Source organism: Bos indicus, chromosome 29 (genome assembly GCF_029378745.1).
Source record: "Bos indicus isolate NIAB-ARS_2022 breed Sahiwal x Tharparkar chromosome 29, NIAB-ARS_B.indTharparkar_mat_pri_1.0, whole genome shotgun sequence".
NCBI lineage: Eukaryota > Metazoa > Chordata > Mammalia > Artiodactyla > Bovidae > Bos > Bos indicus.
This window is the reverse complement of record NC_091788.1, coordinates 38,743,717-38,768,322: the sequence shown is the minus strand read 5'-3', so window position 1 is coordinate 38,768,322 and position 24,606 is coordinate 38,743,717. Positions and strand designations below refer to the sequence as shown.

General features: G+C 42.9%; 1 protein-coding gene across 1 annotated transcript; it reads left to right on the top strand.

Moving 5' to 3' along the window:
• Positions 1–14,024: 14,024 nt before the first annotated feature.
• LOC109554095 (pregnancy-associated glycoprotein 1-like) lies at positions 14,025–22,446 on the top strand. The gene is made up of 5 exons (XM_070782798.1): positions 14,025–14,062; positions 18,625–18,735; positions 20,269–20,410; positions 20,496–20,595; positions 22,307–22,446. The coding sequence occupies exons 1-5, from the start codon at positions 14,025–14,027 to the stop codon at positions 22,444–22,446; spliced, it is 531 nt and encodes a 176-aa protein (XP_070638899.1).
• The last annotated feature ends 2,160 nt before the right edge of the window (positions 22,447–24,606 follow it).

Below are 24,606 nucleotides of genomic sequence, written 5' to 3'. Positions count from 1 at the left end.
CCTCAAGACTTCTCCATCTATACGGCACCTATGATAAAACAGATAAGCCAATGGCACCCCACTCCAGTACTGTTGCCTGGAAAATCCCACGGATGGAGGAGCCTGGTAGGCTGCAGTCCATGGGGTCACTAAGAGTCAGACACAACTGAGCGACTTCACTTTCACTTTCCACTTTCATGCATTGGAGAAGGAAATGGCAACCCACTCCAGTGTTCTTCCCTGGAGAATCCCATGGATGGAGAAGCCTGTTAGGCTGCAGTCCATGGGGTTGCACAGAGTCAAATACAACTGAAGCGACTTAGAAGCAGCAGCAACAGTATGATAAAACATCTAGGTTAATGATCAAAATTTCTCCACAGTGAGGGACACCCAGAGAGGTTCACAGAGTTACCTGGAGAAGAGAAGAGAGAGGAGGGAGATAGAGGTTACCAGGAGTAGAAGAGGGGAAAACAAAAGAGGAGAGAGCAAGCTTCCAGTAATCACTTCCTTCAAATGTTCATTTGATGAATTCATTGAGGAGAAATTGGTCTCCCTGTCCTATTCCTCCATCACCTTAGGACTGCCCCCCAAATTACTCATAATTCCCATGAGATTAATAGGGCCATGAAGACAATATTGCCTTGCTAGTGGAGAATAGTAAACCTGGTCTAAAGGCTGGTTTCATCTCAGCTTAAAAAACTTTACAGCAAGCCTTCAAAAAATGCAATTGTTTTCAAGAAATTAACAGTGTTTGCAAACAGTGAAAGGAATAATTTATAAAAATTAAGAAAAAAAAAATCAAGTGTCCAAAGGTAGAGTGACCACATCCACAATCCAATTTAAAATTTCCATAAAAATTGTGAAATTATTTGTCGTAGTTTAATCTCAATTTTTTAAGGTAATTATCCCCTAAGATAAATAAATAAATTTAAAAAGAAAAAATCCAGATGTGTAAAGAAGCAAGAAAATGTCCACAACGAGAGAAAAATCTTGGTAAAAATACAAGTAAAATATACATTACATAATTATCAGAGAAGGACATTAAAATGCTTACTACATCAATAATCCTTATATTCATGAAGCTGAAGAATATTGAGTATGTTAAATAGAGACATGTAAAATAGAAATGCAAAGACTGTGGGAAAAAATTTGTTGTGCATCAGAGAGCTTTGAAGTAACTTTAAGAGTGCTAAAATATATGTAAATGGAATCCCACAGGAAGTGAAAGACAGGAGAACAGAGCAAAGAACTTCATAATTACTGGCTGAAAAATTTCCAGGAATGATGAAAGCTTTAAACCCATTAACTCAGAAGCTCAATTAATTCAAGGACAAGAAATAAGACAACTCTACAAAGACACATCATAATTCATGGTTTAAGACAATCAACCAAATAAATGTAACCAGAAGGAAAAACAGACACAGTAGAACTAACAAATGGGGATGACAGCAGATTAGGCAAATGAAACAATGTTAGCCAGGGGACACTGGCACCACATCTTAAATGCTGAGAGAAACACAATTGACTCAGAATTCTATACCCAAGGAAAATACATATCAAAAACAAGATAAAATACTTTCTCTGACATACAACAACTACAAGACTGCATCACCACAAACAGACCAATGTAATATTTTTTTTTTTAAAGGTCTCAAGTCAGAAGGAATTTAAAACGAAGTGAAAACCTGGATCTACAGGGGGAATGAACAGTACCCAAAATATTAAACATATAATATGTATTAAAAGGTAAATATAAGGACTTCTTTGGTGGTCCAGTGGTTAAGGATCTGCTTTGCAATGCAAAGCATTTGCAAATGGCAAAGTTTTGTTCCTTTGCCAGGGAACTAAGATCTCACATGCCACTGAGCAACTAAGCTTGATTGTCTCAAATAGAGTTTACAGGCTGAAAGTACTGAGCTTGCCCTCCTCAAATAGAGAGTTCCTACCACAAAGAAGATCCTGCGTGCCACACTAAGACCCAGTACAGGCAAAAAAAATGATAAATAAATAAATAATTTAATAATTATCATAATTAATAATGATACACTGGCAAGTTAAAGATGCATACCATGGATCTTAAAACTACTTAAAAAACAGTTACAGTTAATAAAGTGACAAAGGATATAAAAGGGAATCAGAAAAACTACTCAATTACAGAAAAGTCAGGGATAAAAAGAGACGTGGAAAGAAAGAACATGGGACAAACTGAAGATAAAGAGCAAGATGATAGAATTAAACCCAACTAGAGTCAACCCCTCAAATGTGAACCCAGACTGAAGATATAACCCAGGGCCCAGATGACAGCAGATCCCCATACACTGCACTGTGCAGCCAAAACAGAGCCTGCCAGGCCTCAAGGCCCTATGTGCTTGGGCACAGAACAGCACCAAAAGTTTATATGGAACAGTAAATTAAAAGACTTCAATCATCCTCTGTTTATAAAGAAATGGCATTAGAAATCAGTGTTCACTGGACAGAAGAAGAATAAGGTGCTAGCATAGTGTGGACCTTCCCTCTTTTACAACTCTAATTCTTTTCAGGAGGGAGCAAATAAATTGACAGGAATTACATCTCTTTAATATTAGACATACTTGACATACATAGACAATGCTAGACATACATGTTTGATTTTCATGGTTCAGTTTCCTCTCTCTTCTCCTCTCTTGCTCATCCTGGGCAACAGGGACTGCTCCTCTAACCCACAGCTCAATCACTACACACAAAGCCAGATGATATCATCCGAGTCTTTCACATAAACCAGTGAAAACTTGTTTCCTCCTATATCGCACTCTTGGCTCTTTTCAACCAACCACGGCTCTTGTCCTACCTCCTGGGATTCTGGTCTTCCGTCACTTGCAGCCATGTTCCCATACACTGGGCCTCAATTACACCCAATGAAATTCCTATTCAGAGTGGCCATAATACAAGCAAAAAGGGAAAGAACAGGCAGCGCCTTACTCTCCTCTCTTGTTCCTTCACTACATACATTCACTGAAAACCTGTGTAGCAAGTTTGTTACATGCAAATGTTCAAGTAGAAAACTTTCAAATATGTAAAAGTACATTTGCATGTGCAATCACATCAGTTAGTTCACAGATCTGACACACATCGTTGTGGGCACATCCAAGACAAGTTGGTGTACATTTGTGTACTTTACTGTACAGAACTGTATGGAGTACAATAGTGCAGGGCTTTTATTTCAAGCCTACACTGTCTTCAAGGAAGCATAAATGCAGTGGTAATGTAGATGGTACTACTTTTCTATTTTTAAAAGTGTGCAGAGTTGCTCAGCTGTGTCTAATTTTCAACATATGGACTGCAGTCCACCAGGCTGCTCTTGCCATGGGGATTCTCCAGACAAGAATACTGGAGTGGGTTGCCATGCCCTATCCATGTACTGCAAGACTAAAAGTGTTTCTTTTATGGTCTTTGTTTTTTATGTATTATTTGTGTGAAAAGTATCATAAAGCTATTAAACTAGAGTAATATATAGCCAATTGTCTTAGTTGGCTGCCTAAGGAAATTTGCTGGATTTATGAAGAAATTTGGATTTTTGAACACCCTTTTCAAATGTAACTTGTTCATATACAGGGGACTTACTGTTCTGCTAAGACCTGTGGATCCAAAAGTGAACACATCCCCTCCAGGTCCAAGGAAGTCATATTATTGGTTGGGATTTTACAGGAAACATGAGATCTCCATAATTCTAGCCATTTCAGTCTTTGCAAAAGACCTTGATCAGGACAAACAAATACTAAAGTAGAAATAGTCATTGTGTTTCTACCCACTTCTAGAAAGTGTTGCTAAATTCTCAATGCTGGATGTTGTAATGCTGGTGGACTAGATGGACAAGTGATGTGAACAGAAATAAGGAAGGTGAGACAGGTAGGTCAGAATGTGAGGTAACAACAACAAGGTATTTAGAAGCTGAAGAATTGAGAGAGATTTGAAACGTGAGTTGAAAAAGCAGTTTTTAAACCATATTGGGTCATGTGTTATGTGTAATCCTCACTTCAGTCCTTATTAGATCTCTACTGACCAGTCTGCCTCTATTTTCTGGAGCACAGTTCAGATCCATCTAGCTGTTTCTCATTGCTGCTCCTTTCTCCTGGCTTCTACCCTGTGCCCAGCTGTTCAGCCTATTCCATTCTTTTTTGTTGTTGTTGTTCTTTAAGGCACGCTCTGCAGGCTACCTACAAAATGATCTATTCTCTGCTTCTCTTTCAAAAGTTAAAATATTGTTATATAGCTACGAGCCCAATATCTACAGGACTGCACTTCCTACACACCCGTGCTCATGACAGGTGTCTTAGAGATGCAAGCAGATCTGTAAGAGGGATTTCTTAGAAGACTGCTTTCAAGGAGCTGAGCTGAGAGATGGAACTTTTCCCTTCCCCACCTACTTCCTAACTGTTTTCTGGATTTTAGTTGTGATGGCTGGAACTCCTGCAGTTGTATTGGACAATCATGTAACCTTGGGGATGGATAGCACACAACCTCTGGCTTGCCCACCTCCAGCTTTTTTTCAGTGGGAAAGAAAAATCAAGTTTATCTTGCTAAAGTTATAGTTGTTTTAGTTTTATGCAATGTACACCCAAACTTAATCCTGATACTACTATGTGTTTAATACGATATAGCTTTACTATTTTGTTGGGTTTAGTGAATATATTTCTATTTTACATTTCTCTTATTTTTTATTTTATGAATTCATTCATCAACCATTATACCTAAATTGTATAAATGCAAAATTATGATTATAAGCATGCTTTAGTTTAGATTTTCAATATTTATACATTTTTATCTTCTTTCATAGTACATCATGAGAAATGCTGGGCTGAAAGAAGCACAAGCTGGAATCAAGATTGCCAGGAGAAATATCAATAACTTCAGATATGCAGATGACACCACCCTTATGGCAGAAAGTGAAGAGGAACTAAAAAGCCTGTTGATGAAGATAAAAGAGGAGAGTGAATAAGTTGGCTTAAAACTCAACATTCAGAAAACTAAGATCATGGCATTTGGTCCCATCACTTCATGGGAAATAGATGGGGAAGCAGTGAAAACAGTGTCAGACTTTATTTTGGGGGCTCCAAAATCACTGCAGATGGTTGCTGCAGCCATGAAATTAAAAGACGATTACTCCTTGGAAGGAAAGTTATTACCAACCTAGATAGCATATTGAAAAGTAGAGACATTACTTGGCCAGCAAAGGTCCGTCTAGTCAAGGCTATTGTTTTTTCAGTGGTCATGTATGAATCTCAGGGTTGGACTGTGAAGAAAGCTGAGCACCGAAGAATTGATGCTTTTGAACTGTGGTGTTGGAGAAGACTCTTGAGAATCCCTTGGATTGCAAGGAGATCCCACCAGTCCATTCTGAAGGAGATCAGCCCTGGGATTTCTTTGGAAGGAATTGTGCTAAAGCTGAAACTCCAGTACTTTGGCCACCTCATGCGAAGAGTTGACTCATTGGAAAAGACTCTGACACTGGGAGGGATTGGGGGCATGAGGAGAAGGGGACGGCAGAGGATGAGATGGCTGGATGGCATCACTAACATGAAGTATGTGAGTCTGAGTGAATTCCCGGAGTTGGTGATGGACAGGGAGGCCTGGCGTTGTGCGATTCATGGGATCACAAAGAGTCACACATGACTGAGCAACTGAACTGAACTGAACTGATCTTCTTTCCTTTCTTTTTTTCTCCATATTTGTACAGCCTGGGCCATGTCCTCTCTTATAACCTCATCCATATCCATATTTACAGGCCAAAACAGACTGAGAGCTCTGTGGGGAGAATCAAAGAAGAATGAATTACAAAGACGTGAATGAAAGGTGGTGGCCTTTGTTACGCACTATGCATGTTCTGAAATAGGATCACATTCCCCTGCCCTTCTGTGTGCCCACCATTCCCAGGAATGCCATGACCAAGGAAGATATTTTGGCCAGTGGAATTTGAATAGATGTGATATCTCACTTCCAAATGGAAGTATTATTTTCTGTCCCATTAGCTGGAATGCAGATATAATGACAGGAGTGCTGTCATTATAATGCTGGAGTAGCCATGTTAGACCAGAGGTAAGTAGAATATGTGGAAGATGTGACAAGAAAGAAGTGGGCCCTCATCTCTGTGGAGAGACCTGAACTAACATTACATGACAGAGAATTGAAATTCAGTTCAGTTCAGTTCAGTCGCTCAGTCGTGTCTGACTTTTCAACCCCATAAATTGCAGCACACCAGGCCTCCCTGTCCATCACCAACTCCCAGAGTTCACTCAGACTCACGTCCATTAGTCAGTGATGTCATGCAGCCATCTCATCCTCTGTCGTCCCCTTTTCTCCTGCCCCCAATCCCTCCAAGCATCAGAGACTTTTCCAGTGAGTCAACTCTTTGCATGAGGTGGCTGAAGTACTGGAGTTTCAGCATTAGCATCATTCCTTCCAAAGAAATCCCAGGGCTGATCCCCTTCAGAAAGGAGTGGCTGCAGTCCAAGCGACTCTCAAGAGTCTTCTCCAACACCACAGTTCAAAAGCATCAATTCTTTCACACTCAGCTTTCTTCACAGTCCAACTCTCACATCCATACATGACCACTGGAAAAACCATAACCTTGACTAGACGGACCTTTGTTGGCAAAGTAATATCTCTATTTTTCAATATGCTATCTAGGTTGAAATTATATTGTATATAAGACAATGTTATTAAGGTTTGATTACTCATTGAACCTGTAACCTAACACTCATAATAAAATAACTGATCTTTGTGTTAGCCTTGTCTTGACATTAGGGTCTGAATGAGACAATATCTACTGATGTATACTTGCAAGTGAGTCAAGTGACAGCCCTGCCCTCTGGAAGCTGTGCTCTAGAGTGCGATTCAGAAACTCAAGCAAGGACAAAGCCACATGGCAGGAGAGCTTCAATATCCTGTAGGAACCCTTGGGAGGGGAACCTCAATCAGTCCTGACCTCAGGAGGTTCCTTGAAGTAGGGACAATCCTCTATCAGTCTCCTCATAAATAGGCCATGGTGCCAAGTTTCATGTAAAAGTGATTTATTTCAAATTCCTTCCAGAGTGTTTTCCTTTTGATCCAGTGTTTAAGATATGTGTTTAAGACATGGTTTGTGAAGATTCCAAATGCCCCATGTCAACTAACCCCTTGGCCACAACTACTGAGCCTGAGTGCCCTAGAGCCTGTGATCTACATTAAGAGAAGCACAGGATTGAAAAGCCAGTGCACTGCCATTACCGAGTAGCCCCTGCTCGCTGCAAATAGAGAAATCACAAGCAGCAATGAAGACCTGCTGCTGCTTGTAAGTCACTTCAGTCATGTCCAACTCTGTATGACCCCATAGACGACAGCCCATCAGGCTCCCCTGTCCCTGGGATTTTCCAGGCAAGAACAGTGGAGTGGGTTGCCATTTCCTTCTCCAATGAATGAAAGTGAAAAGTGAAAGTGAAGTAGCTGAGTCCTTTCTGACCCTTAGTGACCCCATGGACTGCAGCCTTCCAGGTTCCTCTGTTCATGGGATTTTCCAGGCAAGAGTACTGGAGTGGGTGCCATTGCCTTGCCTTCTCTGCAATGAAGACCTAGTGCTATGAAAATTAAAAAAAAAAAAAAAAAAAAAATTTCTCCCAGAGAAACCAGTGAGGTCAAGGGGAAGCAGGACATGAAAACGGATGAAACCAGTCTGGGTCTGATTTCATGCAAGTCATGGAGAGGGAACCTACAGCCTGTTTTCACAGGGAACTTGGGATATAAGTTGTGCCTCAAACGTGCCCCAACCCAAGGCTAGGTTGCTGGGATTTCACTCTCCCACTAGCACCTCCCTCTCATCCTTCAACTAACACCCAGCTGGTGTCTCCAAGCCCTTGTATTAGATCCTCCAAGGACAGATCAAAGGTGATACTAGAAGCAAAAGACAACAAAGCTCAGTAAAAGGCAATCTCAGATAATGTCTAGATTTCTGCAACCAGCCTGCCTTCTCCAGCATCATGTCTGAAATCCTGCGAATCTAAAGAACTCCATGAGTCTCTACATGTAAGCATTTTTTAACCAAAAATTGTGGTTTTAATTTATATAGGAGTGTATTTTATTTACAGCATTGTATTAATATTAGTTGTATGGGAAATTAATTCCCTTATACATACATACGTACCCATTGTTTCTTAGATTCTTTTCCCATACAGGATATTACACTATTGAGCAGAACTCCTGTGCTGTACAGTAGTTCTTTGTTGATTATCTATTAAATAAAGTAGTATACATATAGCATACATATATTAATCTCAAACTCTCAAACCTCTCCCACCTTTTCACTTTGTTAACTATAATTATTGTTTTGACTTAGGGAAGGGTCTAGGAACTTTTTGGATGAGTGTCTGTGCTGTGAGAGTGCAGTGGCCAGGGAAAGCAAGCCTGAGAGAGACTCATTTGAGATGATGCTAAATGTTGAGAAGGACCTGGCCATGCAAAAAGCTGGGAGAAAAACATTGTAGATGTGGGAAATAGCCCCTGCTAAGGACTAAGGTAACCAAGCTTAATAAATGGCTACCCTCCACTGCCAGCCTTCCTTCCATGCTTGGAACTTGGCCTACAGGTCAACCACTATGACCTCATCCCATGTTTCAGTTGTGAGTTAGCATCAATGAGCCATGTCACCCACCCCCCAACAAGAAGGGAGAAGCTGGGCCTATCACGAGGCTGAATATGCTATGAACTCAGGGACGTGTTCACAAACTGGTTATCACCAAGAGCATCAGGTGCCAGGGGCACCACCAATACCTCTGACTATTTCCATGTACTTGTTCTCAGGAGTAGAAATGCCAAGGAACCAATAGAGCAAAGAAACAAGTAATGACTCTTGTTTCATCTTGCCCTGTGTGATTCCCAGGGCCATTTGACCACACTGCTCTCTGCCCAAATACTCTTTGCTCTATTCCTTATTCAAAGGTGGCTTATGAATAACAGCAGCACCTGACTGTGAAGCCTGGTGGCTGGGAGTCAACTCAGAGTCAGCTGCGACCCAGAGATGTCCAGCCTTGTCCTGTGTTTCTATCCCTTTTCTCCAACCAGATTCAAAAAGCAAAGTCCTGAAAAAACATAAGTGTGACTATAACCCTCCAAAGGCCTTTGAAGCTCCAAGGACTATTTTGAGCATCAAAGAGGGAACACATCTATTTCATGCAGGCTAGCCTCGGACCCCAGCCTCGCTTAGCCAGGGGTTCCCTGAGGAAATATATGACACTTTCTAAGTTACCAGAAGGCTGAGAAAGGAACATTTCTCTCTTGAATGCAGGTGCATGTTATCCAGTCACCCAAGGTCTGTGTTGTGTGAATGAGGAGCGGGAGCTCTTTGGATTCTGAGTTGGGAGTGAGTCAGTCACCACCTGCAGGACTGCCTCCTGGGGTCACTACAGCTGGGCCACCCCCACTGTGCCTGGAACCCAGAAGAAACAGCCCTGAATTTTGCTTTCCTGCTGCTACATGGAGGCAGGTCTGCTGATAAAATCAGAAAGAGACTTGAGGGGCAAAGGGAAAGGAATTTCCACTCTGGTGCTTGCAGATATCTGAGAGCTACCAAGCAGTGGACACAATTGAGCTTTCTCTCATCTTTCCCTTCCTGGAAGTCTCTTAGCCTGGGAAGCAGAGTTCCTTGGTCCCAAGTCTTCACTAACTTACCTGCAGCCTTAAGGTGAGCCATACACCCCAGGGTTCAGTTTCCCATCTCTTAGATGAGGAAGACTGGACTTGCTCCAGAACACTTGTTCCAGACTGAAGCTCAGTGCCAACCAGTGGACAAGTGTCTCAGAGGTGTGTCCTGCTGATGGTGCTGAGGCTGCCACAGGTGGGCAGGGGGCTGTAACTGTCTGGTGATGTTCATGGGTCCTGGGCTCAGGACTGGGAGTGGTAGACCACTTGGCACACAGCTGTTGTGACACCGAGGACTTTAGAGGCCTTGCCCACTGGAACTTACCATCATTTGGGTTCTATGGGATGAGATCAGGTGGTTATAAGTCAGAAGTTACCAATGGGGAAGCTTGTAGATTCCTCAGCAGAACCCAAATTAGGCTAATGAATCATCTCTCCTAAAAAAAACTCTGGGAAAAAGATATGCCAGGACTCTTAGACAAATTTTGTAGTATTGTAAATACCATTTAAAGTAGGTCATCTTTTGGATGACCTGCCATTTGCTCTCTGGCTTGGGATTATACCCACAGTTAGAGTGGAATCAAAGGGCTCCTGGGGGAGGCTGTCCCTCTCCCCATGACTCATTAGCAGTGAGTACAGCTCTATCCCCTGCACATCTGGAGCAGAAATTAAAGCAGGAAGGACACAACCTCCAAGTTTAACAGGAAGACTCTGGTAGATCTGCCCCTCAGGTAGGCACTATTCTTTTCCCAGTGCTTCTTCCTTCCCTCCTGGGTCCTGGGCAGCTGCCCACCTCCTGCTTATTGGGTTGTGAATTCCTCCTCCCTTCTGCAAATATCCATGCAGTCTCACTTGTGGCTTCCTCTCTACCCAGGCCCTATCCCTCACTTGCAGATGGCAATAAAGAAGGGAAAACTAAGAAGAGGATTGCCCAGATCATTTTTTCTAAAAATGTCTGCATTCCTTCTCCTTCTAGATCCTGTCCTGAATCATCTAGATCTCCAACTAGATGACTCAGTAGCTTAGCAGGGGAGTGGAGATGCAGATAGAGTTGGAGGTAAGGTTGTCAGGTATCGGGGGATGGTTTTCAGATGACAAGAGAAGAGTTGGAGCAAGGAGCATGTGGTCCTCCAAACACTCACTCATTGGGGACCTGTCTAAATCTGCTATCTTGGGCCCCTCAGGGTATCACTAAGACAGAAACTTCATTCTATAAACTTCTTACTACAAAACTATTTCAAACATAACAAATATAAGAAGGAAGAGTGTCATGAACCCTATATTTCATCATTTGGCATCAATAACTACAAAACTAACCTCTTAGTCCCACAGGTTTTCATAGACCAGAGACTATGCAACTTCAATGTGGTGGACAATTGAGTTCCGGGTGAAGATATTCTTGACTTGCATCAGATCTTTTTCTTCTTGCTATGTTCTCATTTGTGGTGGTCGAAGGGAAGGAGGAAGAGGGAAAATAAGAGAGAAAAAGAGGGGGAGAGGGTAATCCCATCTAGAGGGACACCATCAAAACCCCATGTCAACTTGCATACCTCCCAAAGGCCCTACTTCCTAATACCATCACATTGGGAGTCAAAGTGGACACAATTCAATCCATAGCAGCTATGCAGGTCTGTTTTTAAATCAAGACAGACCCTCATTTCATTCACTGTTTTACTCCTTATTTGCTTTTCCTGAAGTGTTTTAGGGACAAGATGACCATTTCACAAAATATATAATGAGTATTTGGGGTAAAATGATAGGATGTGAAAAAAATGCTCATTTGTTCCCAATAAAAATAGCATCTAATATCCAGTCCATGTACAAATGTCCCTGATTCTCAAAAAGCAGTTTTCACAGTTTATTGAAAGTATGTTGTCATATGTTGCACTTGGTTGTTCTCCTTTAATACTAAATAACTATTTCTCTCCCAATTATAATGCCATTTATTTGTTCAGAAACTGGGCAGAAGCAAGGTGGTTTGTCTTACAGAATGTCCCACAACTGGGTTTAGAGCAGGAGTCCACAATACCAGCACAGTGGGTCAGGACCAGCAGCAGTCCAAGGTCTATCAGGAACCAGACCTCCACAGCAGGAGGTGAGCTGTAGGCCAGTGAGTGAGGCTTCATCTGTATTATAGCTGCTCCCCGTCACTCTCTCATCACCCCTAGAAGGGACAGTCTAGCTTGTTTTCCTGGAACTGTTTGTAGTTACATAACATATGCTTAATAGAAACAAAAATAGCATAAATATAGATGATTATTTTCCTTTCTCAGTGCTCAGAACGGTGAGTTGGTGCCCCAGGAATCTCTCACGGCAACAAATTAGATGTTGCCTTTTACCATTTGGACACATTTGGCCAGCTTAAAATTAAATTTTAGAAAACTAAGATCATGGGATCCAGCCTCATCCTTCATGGAAAATAGAAGGACAAAAGGTGGAAGCACTGACAGATTTCTTCATCTTAGCCTCTAAAACAACTATGGATGGTGCCAGCAGTCATGATATCAGAAGGCGTTTGCTTCTTGGCAGGAAAGCTATGAGAAACATAAACAGTGTGTTGAGAAGCAGAAACATGATTCTGCCCAGCAAATTGGTAGATATTTGGTCTTTTCATTTGGATTCCTATACTTTCTGTCCAGTCCCCATTGGTCTTTGAAGCCCCTTAACTTTCTGGTCCTTCACGATTCCCAAGATTATTTTGTGCATTTCTTTACCCAGTCCTGAAATCAGCCATCTCTTTAAGAATCCATGCATTGTCTCATAGGAAACGTATTTAGAAGCTACATGTTAGACCTCAGAATAGTCACTGTTATCAAGCTGTCATTGCTTGTAGGCTTTACATTGGTCAGAGTAGGAAGTACACATTTTCCTTAAAAAAATACAATAAGAATGAATATAATTATTTGGTACAAAATTGCTTCCAGTTCAAGATTTAAGATAGCAGAGTTTTAATTAAACTTCTTTATGGTATGTGTGAACCTCTTTTTCTAGCCACTGAAAGGATTACTTCAGAACATTAGTTTTAAGTACTGTCTTGCTTTTACCTGTTAACATGCATAGGATTCTGTCACAATAACAGAAGTTATGAGGAACAATAAGTTGTTGAATATAGTTTCAGATTTCTTTCCTGTTTTTCTTTTGATTTTCTTTGGTTTTGTTTTGGATGGGCAGTATTTTTGTTTTTCCTTAGAAGATATTCCACTCTGAATGTAGTCATAATTCTGAATTTTAAAGCCACTTAAGTAATGTGTTGTTATGGGCAGCTAGTCACGAGCTTGATGCAATTAGATTTATCAGTCTCTTTGTTCTCAATTTGTTCAGTTCAGTTCAGTCCTTTCAGTCATGTCCATCTCTTTGCAACGCCATGGACTGCAGCATGCCAGGCTTCCCTAAGCATCACCAACTCCCAGAGCTTACTCAAGCTCATGTCCATCGACTTGGTGATGCCATCCAAACATCTCATCCTGTCTTCCCCTTCTCTTCCTGCCTTCAATCTTTCCTAATATCAGACTCTTTTCCAATGAGTTAGTTCTTCCCATCAGGTGGACAAATAATTGGAGCTTCAAGTTCAGCATCAGGCCTTCCAGTGAATATTCAGGACTGATTTTTTTTTTTTTTTTTTTAGGATGGACTGGTTTGATCTCCTTGCAGTCCAAGGGACTCTCAAGAGTCTTCTCCAACACCATAGTTTAAAGGGTATATATGTATGTCATTTGTCAGTGATGTCATATTCCCCCTGTTGGGATTTAAACACCAGAACTGAATGTAAGCAACATGCAAAAATGCGGATTAAGTCACAGTGCTCCATCTAAACACACCTGGCAACAGGAGAGGTTCCTGTTTTATTCAAGGGACAGGCATGGATAGATCTCATGTAGAAATAGGCCCTGGGAGTCCTGGATGAGTCATTAAACATGATTGTCTTTACCTTGACTGTCACAGTTGTTTTGTCTTCTTTGATTGGGAAGACGTTTCAAACTTATTTTTGTGTATGTTTGGTTTGGCAGACAAAATTTTTCATGACATAGACCCTATGGGAAAATTATATCAGAAATATATCCATTTACCTTCAGCAGTTAAATTTTGTTGGTTTGTATGTCCCTGATGTTCTTTCTTTATAAATAGAAAGGAAACACACATGTTGAATATGCGTTCAGTCTCTTTTTAAATCAACCGACATGAATTAAATTCTACTCGGTCCACACTGCACTCCCAACTCTAGGTGAGAACTAAAAACCTGCAGAGACTGAAGGCTGATTCCAGCACACCACTGTGGATATTTCATTCCCACTGTTTTTGGGGAAAAAAATTAGTTGCTAACATTAAAATCAGTAGATTGTACATAAATACCCAAACTTCCGATTCTCCTGAAAACATGGCCAACTGGCCTGCTTTCCAGCATGGGTGAAGTGGAGGAAAGGCTGCTCCTAGTGGTAAGGTCTGTGTTGCCCATGGTTCAATATGGCCACCTAGTCCTATAATCATATCTCCTGCCTCCGGGGACCATGACTTTCTGAGAATTAGACTGATAGCTCTCTTAAGATAAAGACTACTTTTGTCTTCATCAACTTTGACTTTGAAACTTTTAACCCAGAGCCTAGCACACAGTTCTTCCTTGTACATTTGTTGGATGCTATAAAATATCTTGTGGATGCATATGACATTTCTTCCAATACTGAAAAAATGGAATTGAAGTACTGCTCGGTCTTAAATCTTTGACGCAGACTGGCAATATAGGTGCCCCTGATGTCTGCCATTAGACCCACTACCTAAAGCCAGTTGTATGTCCCTGGGCTGTCCCTGAAGTCTTCACTTTGCCATTTGACAACTTATCCTCCTAGCAATCTCCTCTCCAATGAAGACAGTAATGCATATCTCATGAAGTGGCTAGGAAGATGACATGAAACGATGAATGTCAAGCATGGCCCTTAGTGTCCATTTTTATGATGTTCTTAGCAGTTTTTTTTTTAATCCAAGTAGGCAAGGTTCTCCCATCTTCTTAGATGTCCATGCAGATCAGTTTGATTTTCCAGCCAACCTTAAAGGAAGAGATTACAGTTCAATTCTCTGTATTCTGAGAAGCTTCAAAGTCCACTAGCCAAGGACAATGATGAAGGTAAAGATTTTATCGAGACCTTTGTGTTTGTTTCAGACCTATTGGCCTAAACTAGGGCATGTCAGAACATATATAACTAGGGGCTCTGGGTCACCACTATATGCTAAGGACCTGAACTTTCCTGAGTCCTTGGAGCCAGGAAAGAAGCATGAAATGACTTGTCCTCCTCGGGCTGGTGGCCTTCTCAGATTGCAGAGTCATGTATGGATGGAGATTTTACACCACGTCATCTTCCTTTCTGTGATTTTTCTTTTCATCTGATTATTCTTCTACTCAGCAGGTTTAGAACAGAATGGAATATTTCCCTGACAATCTTAAAATTCAACCCTTTCCTGCTAAGTACTTTACTATAGGAACTGTGGGACCCAAGGTTCTTGGTGTAGATTTGCATAGTTGCACAACTCTGTGGTCCAGTCATGTCATGACCTATTGAAATTGGAACTCCTTGCAATTGTTCAGTGCACAGTCAATGCAGATGTAGGTGTGGTCCTGTGCAATAGCACTTTTCTACCTTTTATTTAGCATGCCCTTTTCGTTCTCTCTATACTTCAGTGTGTGTATATGTCTATGTCTGTATCACTATCATTTATCTCTCCATCCCTTTAGAAGTCTCTGTGAGTAGATTTCTCTCTGTTGTGTTTTCTTTTAAATTTCTACATTTTCTGAACTTGTTCCCTATCTCCTGGATTCTTCTTTCAACTCTGTCTTCTCTTTCAACTTGGAGAAAGATTGGGAGAGCTACTCATACATTATTTTGTATCTGACAAGCACTGTGACCACAGCCAATTCACAAGCCTCTTGCATTTCAAATTCCTCCCTTGTAAAATAGGATAAGAGTCCCCCTTCTACCTCCTTCCCTGAGCTTCCATGTGAAGGATACAGTGGGATGGCAACAGAAATGCTAATGGCTGTCATTGTTGAGACTTCCTATTTATCAGGTGCCTTATATCCATCACTTCACTTATCCCCAAGATATTCTATTTGGAGGGTTTGAGTCATTACATTCCACCATTTTACCGAAGGGGAGAATGAGACCCCACATGGTCATATGGCTTACCCAACTTTACAGAACAGAATCTTTATTCAAACATACGTCTTTGCCATGGAATATGCATAAAATTCTTATAATAAGGTGACTCATAAAAATGATTAGAAAATACACAGAGCCATTACAATGACAGTTATACCTTAACACTGACAGCTAATTGTAGCATCTTCTTTGTTTTCTTTGTCAAATGTTCAGTGAAAGAACACCTTTAAGGAAAATGAAGACCATGAGAAATACCTTCAGTGAAAAAAACATTATGAACAATTTCCTCAAGGAACATGCTTACAGACTGTCTCAGATTTCTTCTCGTGGCTCAAATATAATTATTCACCCCCTAAGGAACATCATGGATGTGAGTGTTTTGTGAGGTGATCCAAGCGTCCCCTGGTGCTATAGCCTAGCACTGGGGCTCATCTGGAGATGCCATGTGAGATGTTGGGGCTGGGGCTCCTGCAAGAGGCAGAAAAACTGGACAACAGGGTCCCCACACAGAGGAGAAAGCACTATCATCCTCAACTCTTGGTCTTGGTGACTGGGCCCAGAAATTACCAGGTGGCAGGTAAACATCCATTTCTGTGTCAAAGATGTGTCATTAGTTTGAAGGAGATTGTTCTTTCTGAGTAGAAGGCAATGGTGACCCACTTCAGTCCTCTTGCCTGGAAAAACCCAAGGACAGAGAGGCCTGGTAGGCTGCAGTTCATGGGGTCGCTAAGAGTTGGACATGACTGAGTGACTTCACTTTCACTGTGCACTTTCCTGAATTGGAGAAGGAAATTGCAACCCACTCCAGTGTTCTTGCCTGGAGAATCCCAGGGACGGTGGAGCCTGGTAGGCTGCTGTCTATGGCGTTGCATAGAATTGGACACAACTGAAGTGACTTAGTAGCAGCAGCAGCAGTTCCTTCTGAACTAAAGCAGTCAACTAGTTACAGATAAAGAGTGAAACATTTCTGATCAGAAGATAGAACCGACTGCAAAGCAATTGTGAATAACCAGGCAGACAAATTCAGTTTCCACAGATGCAAGAACCACAGCGGTAAAAAGTTGCTGAACCTGTATTCCATGTAAGGCCATCAGAATCTAACACAGCACTTACTGTTTTCAGATTAGAAAAAGGGCTTATTTTGTCTCCAAGAATGCCCATGCCAGCCTGAGAGATAGGCAAAGAGTAAATACATGTCACATGAAAGGATCACTTGTTTGTTGTTGATTGGATGTTGTTGGAGTTTAGAGGGAGTGGCTGGGGTTGATCAAGAAGGACCTCCTGGAGAAAGGGGTGCTAAGGCTGGGTTTGAAGAGACTATAGAGTTTCTCAAATGAAGGCACCAGGATTTCTCTGGGTGTACAATAGTCCTAGAGGTCCAGTGGTTATGCCTCTGTGCTTCCAATGCAGGAGGTACTACTTCAACACCTGGTCATAAAATCAATACCCTGCATACAATGTAACATAGGAAAAAAAAATCAAAAACAAGCACCTCTGTGATCAAAGTCTGTGAGCTTCATAGTGGTTGGAAAGTGGTCTCAAGAGATATATAGCACCCAGAAGGAAACATCAGTTTGTGAATAGATGGTAGCCAGTTCTGCACTAACCCATTCCCTCCTTCTCTCAGTAGATGCTCTATGAAGGTAACATCACCATTGGAACACCCCTTCAGGAATTCCAGGTTATATTTGACACAGGCTTATCTGACTTGTGGATGCCCTCCCTCCTTTGCCGCAGTTCAGCCTGTTGTGAGTATAGACACCCCATACCCGGATCATCCTTCACTTGCCCTGTCACCCTGTTTCCACTCTTGGCACCTGATGACACTCATCTCTTGTGTCTGCAGCTAAACAAGTTAGGTTCAGACATTACAAGTCTTCCACCTTCCGGCCTATCCAAGAGACCTTCAGCATTGCCTATAGATCTGGGAGCATGAAGGGATTTCTTGCTTATGAGACCGTTCAGGAAACTTTAAAGAGAAGCTGAGTCAGGACTGGTTATGGAGTGACCCCTTTTTGCAAAACAGATGCAGGACCATCTGACAGGACCCTTCCTAGCCTGACTCCCATAGACATTGGCCATCTTACCCACACGATCATGTTCTGGGGGAGGCAGTGCCCATGGTGACACATGAGCAAACAAATTAGCTAACCCAGAGAGTGGCTTGAGGTGTGGACTTGCAGCTCCTCTGCCCACGAGCAGTTCAAGGTTCATTTTGCTGGAAGCGAGAAGAGGGGGGGAAAGCACCCACTTTTATATTCACAGACTGTTCCAAGCATTTCAGATAATAATTGGTTTAATCCTGCAACAACCCCACGCAGCAGGTGGTCTAATTAGCTCATGAGACATATGAGGAAACTGAGGTGCAGTCAGCAAGGGCCTTGCTGAAGACACATGTGGAGAGCAGAGGTGTGGTCCCTTCTGAGTGTGGGGCCCTTTGGACAGTAGAGGTCACAGGCCAGTGGAGCCAACTCTGCGTGACCTGACCCCACACCCTTAGAACTCCCAGGCTTTGATTTTCCTGAAAAATGACAAGCTAGACAAGGAGAAACCCATTATGCTTCAGCACCGTGTCCTCTGAGTGTGTCTGAGCACTCAGGTTGCAGGAGGTAGGGCATCTTCAGAAGATACAGTGGGTGGAGCGCAGCCAGGTGACTCAGCTTCTAACCTTCTCTGTGACACTCATTATCCAGGAACTGACCTTAGTCTTGATCTCAATCACTCCTACACTCAATTTCTGCATCTGTATTGGGACCTTATTAGGGCCTTGATGGGTGGACCAGCAAAGCTCTCAGACAGTGCTGTTGTTACTGTCTTCCAAGGATCCCCTCCTCTCTTCTCTCCTCATATGCAGGGCGAAAGGCAGTGTGGTGATGTTTGGTGGGGTAGATAAATCCTACTGTCAGGGAGCGCTCAACTGGATATCATTGATCAAAGTGGGCGACTGGAGTGTATACATGGACCGGCAACCTCTTCCACTGAGGGTCAGCCCAAGTGATGCTCCCACTACAGTACGTGGACACAGGCATACACACACAAATCCATTCTCATACACACAGTCACACAGACATATACACCACCCACAACGACACAGACAGACACATAGACACATGGAAACACACAAGCAGACACATATAAACATACACAGAGACACATATAAACATGCATAGCTAGTCACACACACACAAGCACTCACAGAGACACATACAAACACACATACAAACGCATATACAAACAAACACACATACAGATAGATATGCAAAAAACCAATGGGTCCATAATCCCCAGGCCTTCTGAACAGGGTCCTAAATGGGTCCAGAGAGGTCTGTACAGCTGGGAGAGGATTGTGCCCACTGCCCTGTGAGGCATGGAGCATGGATGGAGGACTCTACAGTGTGTTGAACAGAGGATCAGGGAGAATTTCTCCAGCCTAAACAGAGGTATAAGATGACCAACTGTCCGGGGCTACCTGGGACATAGAAGAGTCTCAGCACAGATAAATGTCATTTTAAAAATGGGGAAAGTCCTGAGCAAATGGGGAGAACTGGTCTCCTAAGGGAGCAAGTACTGAGCAGTGTAGAGAGATTTGCTGAAGTTTTAAGACTTGAAAGCAACTAATAAAAAAGACACCACATGTTCATGGGCACACAGTGGGGCAGAGGCTATAACAAAGAATCAGGACAGTGGGATCCAGAAGTGACCTGAGGACAAGAGGCATAATTGATAGGATTCTGTGTGATACCCTCAGACAAAAGCTGACCCGTCCTTTGGAGTTTCTGTGGGCTAGTCATGTATTTCCTGGCCAGGGTCTCAGGGTCTGAGCTGGTTGTAGAAACAGTGCTGGCAGACACCATCTCCCAGAGGAGCCCCTCTCTCCCACCACTATGAGAATCTGCTGCCCTCATGAATCTCCATCTTCACTCTGCGATTGACCCGTTATTGTTCCCCACAAGATACAGCTCTCTGAATGTTTCTCATTCATTATTTTCACAGTCTTCATTCACTCACTAAACAGATAAGCCTTGGGCATCCACTGTCTGCCAGGCACTTTAGGGAGGCAATGAGAATTAAACATGCTCTCACATCTAAGAAGGTAGCTGCACAGGAAATGAGACACATACATAGTGAATTGTGACTTTGGCACATGCTAGACATGAGGAAGTGTCTACAGAGACTGTCAAGAAAGGAGACTGATAAACACCGGGAGAAAGACTTCCCTGAAACCATGACAATTAAGTTGGAATCTGGAAGATGAGAAGAAATTTGCTAGTCAAAGGGGAGGGGGCTCCTCTAGGAAGGAAGACCAGCTTGTGTCAAGGTGCAAAAGAGCCTGGTGTAATCCAGTATTGCATTCAAGGATGTCAAGGAAGGTGCCGTGTCAGGAACAAAGGAAAAGAAGGCAAGAGACAAAGGTCTGTTTAGAAGACAGTCGGGAAGGGGGCAGCTCTGGGGAGACTCAGAGTGACCTTGATGCCTGCTTTGTCATAATGTCTCTCAGCATCTCCATGAAAAGAAAGATTATTGTTTGTTCCAGCTGCTGTAAGGCCCTTGTTGATACCAGAACATCACTGATCCTTGGCCCAAGAAGACTGGTCAATAACATCCAGAAGCTCAGCGGCGCCATGCCACAGGGGTCCGAGGTGAGGGGTCATGCCCCAGGGTCACTGCCAGTCTCCAACCCCAAGAAGGATCCAGGGCCAACCTCTCTCCCTCCCTCTCTAACAGCACTACGTTTCATGTTTTGTGGACAATACCCTGCCCTCTATTATCTTCACCATCAATGGTATCAACTACCCAGTCCCAGCTCAAGCCTCCATCCTCAAGATGAGGGGAGAACCCTGACGGGTGGTTCTCAAATAGGAACTTGCAGGAAACCTTGGGCTGCTGCTGGGAGGAGGGCGCCCTCTTCAGGCCATCTCACACTATTGCAGGTGCTGCTGAGCCCTGGGGCTGACCAGAGCCTCCCACAAGACGAACCACCTGAGAGTAAAGGGCCGTGTGGGACACTGATCATCCTGAAATAAATGTGGAGACACCACGCCATGCTGGCATGGTGGGAGTCACAAGGAGATGGGAACACTCAGGTCATCAGTCCTCAAAGAGCTTCAGTTCTATCTGAACCCTCAGCTGGATGAACATGGAAAGTCAGCTCTAGCAGTCCTTGAAATAAGTCATGTGACATGGAGAATGACTGGGGACAGTCCCAGTGTGCTGTCTCATCATAGGGATTAACAGTCTCCCTTCCCTTCTCACAGTTTTCCTGGTTTGGATGATAAATTACATGGTCACCCTAGTTCTCGGATGCATCTTCCCCTAACTCTGGCCGGGTGCCCCCTTTGTGAGTTGGGATACCTGACCCCTCTGTGGGGAGGCTGGATGTTAATGTGAATAAAGGGTGCACAGTGACTTCTCAGCCCCAGCACAGGGTGGAGGCTTCATGTCAGCTCCCTAGGGCAGTTCAGAGCTGGCTGATGGGCTCAAAGAAGGCTTTGAGGAAGGGAGGGAATTTCAGGAATTCTAAAACTGTAAATTCATGGAGCCATATGGAGGGTTGCTTGGTTCTAGGGAAAATTGCACTGGATTCCATGCAAAAGGCATCCCAAGGTGCTCTGCATTGGGGCACTGGGGACTTACTCGGGGTGATGAGGGCTACAGACTCACCGGTGGGGATGGGGAATCAGAGTACATTACCCACCCAAGCCTGGAGTGGCCAAAGAGGGTGAGTTGCGGGCTGAAGGAAGCTTCCCAGAGTTCCTAAGTTAAGTCTTCAAGAATGTGTTGTGGGCACTGCTCTATTTAAGATGGATAACCAACAATGAGTTAATGTGTAGCACGGGGAATTCCACTCAGTTATATGACAGCCTGGATGAGAGGGGTATCTTTGGGACAAGGATACATGGATACATATTATTGAGTCACTTTACTGTCCACCTGAAACTCAGAATACTATTAATCAGCTATACTCCGATACAAAATAAAGTTTTTTAATAAAGTATGGATTGTGGGGACACAGGAGGAGAACCAGCATTCTCTGCAGAGAAAACAAGGAGCAGGAGTCAGAAGGAAAGAAATAGGGAGAGAGAAGAACTATGGACACTCTTATTCTTTTCTAAATATTTTATTGAAGTGTGGCTAATCCTCAGTGTTGGATTAATTTCTGCTTCACAGCAAAGTGACTCAGTTATACACATACAGAAATATATATATATATTTTTTTTTTCTTATTCTTTTTCATGTGGTTTATGACCGGATATTTAATATATTTCCTTATGCTCTGCAGTAGGACTTTGTTGTTTATCATTCCTCTGTGTCCCCAACTCCGAGTCCTCCACTCCCCCACACCCTTCCACATGGCAACCTCATGTATTGGCCCTTTTTGGTTGTGGATGAACTCTCATATCCCCTGCTAACTGGAAAATCCCATGATACTTACCAAAAGAGGGAAAGAGAACCAAGAATTATGCTGGGTCTAGATATTTGTGGGAGTCACACATCAGAGCTCAGGCTGACTGGTGGGTGTCTCTGACTCCCCCAAGATACTAGAGGCCACTGCTATACCAGCTTTCAAGAGAGCAAAGTGAGGACATCTAGAGAGACCTGGATCCTGGGTGATGTCTTCTTGAGGCTGTTTTTCTCAGTCTTTGATAGAGGAAATGACAGAATTGTCCTGGCATAGGTGGTATAAATGCTTGGAATTGTTCAGGAATCAGTAAGGCCACTCTGAGCAAACACTAAATCACACTTAGGGTACTCCTGCCCAGGATGCCTGTGAACTGTATTTGGTGGTCTGGACACCCTATTCTCAATAAAGTATAAAAGGTTTCACTCGTAATGGTGCTGAAACAAACGGGTGCCTCTGTTTGAGTCTGGGAGGTGTAATGATTGGGAAGGATCTAGAACAAAGTCTGAATCACAGTTGAGAGGAGCCCACCTCCACCTAGCTTCAAGGAAAGGAGAGACTCATTGAAATGATTCTTGGAATCCAGGACACAAGAATCAGAGCAAATTAAAAGGTCTCTGTGATTGGACCCAAGAAATCAGAAGTCATCAGTTCTCTCTTTCACACCCTCACTCTTTCATTCCCTGTTCTTTGATGGTCTTGGCCTGACAACTTTCTTCATTAAGGCATCTACACCTAGTGAGGGAGACCAAGCTACCTGCCCTAGGGTTATATATCCTGAAGGCATCTCCAATAAAGAAAGAAAAGATTGAAGACATCAGAGTTCAAGGGTGTTCTCTGAATGACCCACCTCAGATCACATGTAGTCCTAGATCAGCCATCCTGGCAGGACCATGGGGTCCTATGATTGGCTACACATGGTCTTGTGGCCCTGACCCAGCAGCACACATGATTGTCAATTTCCTCCAGAACTACATGACTGAAGCTGGGGAGAGGCAGCCCCAAAGAAAGCAACTGGTAGATAGTCTAGGCCATGGAAGAGTTTGTGATGACCCACCAACTCCACCACCTCCTCATTCAGGAGCATTATAAGGGGTAATGAAATAGACTCTCTTCATCCCATCTCAGATGATCTTATCACTGGGCTTCTCCTCCAGGGGAGTTTGGGTGAGGTACTTCATGGAGAGCTGGTTCCCTTTTGTCCCACACCCAGTCACCAGGTCACTGTGGCATATGCCTGCTCTGTCCTTTCCAGTCCTAGTTGGTAAGTGATGGCCCCAGTGGGGCCATACCCCTCCTCCAGGGCCCAGAATGCCCTTTCCTTGGCATCCAGTGCTGCTGGGGAGAATGCAACACATGTATAGGGAGACCCAGGGTACACGGGGCTTTCAGTCTTTCTGAGCTTCTCCATGGGTGAGGCTACAAACTATTTGCTTGGAGCTGCCATGGTTAGGTACTTTTGCAGTGGAAGCATCCATTCTTTCCACCTGGAGGCCCTCAGTAGATGCCTCAGCTGAGACAGCAGGGGTCACAAGTTGATTTCCTTTCAGATTGACTGGTTTGATCTCCTTGTTGTATAAGGGACTCTCAAGAATCTTCTCAAGCACCGCAGTTCAAAAGCTCATTTCTTTGGCATTCACCATTTCTCATGGTCCAGATTGCACATCTGTATCTGATTACTTTAAAAAACCATAGCTTTGACACTACAGACCTCTGTAGCAAAGTGAGTCTCTGCTTTTTAATACACTGTGAAGGTTTTTCATAGCCTTTCTTCCTTCCAAGGAGCAAGTGTGTTTTAATTTTGTGGTTGCAGTCAAGGTCCATATTGATTTTGGAGCCCAAGAAAATAAAATCTGCCACTGTTTCCACTTTTCCCTCATCTATATGCCATGAAGTGGCTGGACTGGATGCCATGAATGTTGAGTGTCTTTTTGTGAATAGCTTTTTGAATGTTGAGTTTAACCTAGTTTTTTCATCTCGTCTCATCATCTACAGGCTCTTTAGCTCTTTTTTGCTTTCTGCTATTAGGGTAGTGTTATCTTCATATCTGTGGGTGTTGATACTTCTTCCAGAAATCTTGATTCCAGCTTGGGATTTATCCAGACCAGCGTATTGAATGATGTATCCTGCATATAAGTTAAATATCCAGAGTGAGAATGTATACCTTGTCATTCTCCTTTCCCAATTTTAAATCTTTCAGTTGTTTCATGTATGATTCTAACTGCTGCTTTTTTACCTACATAGAGACTTCTTAGGAGGCACGTAAGGTGATATGGAACTCCCAGTTCCTTAAGAATTTTCCAATACAGTATATTAAGGCATATATGTGGAATTTAGAAAGACAGTAACAATAACCCTGTATACAAGACAGCAAAAGAGACATTGATATATAGAACAGTCTTTTGCACTCTGTGGGAGAGGGAGAGGGTGGAATGA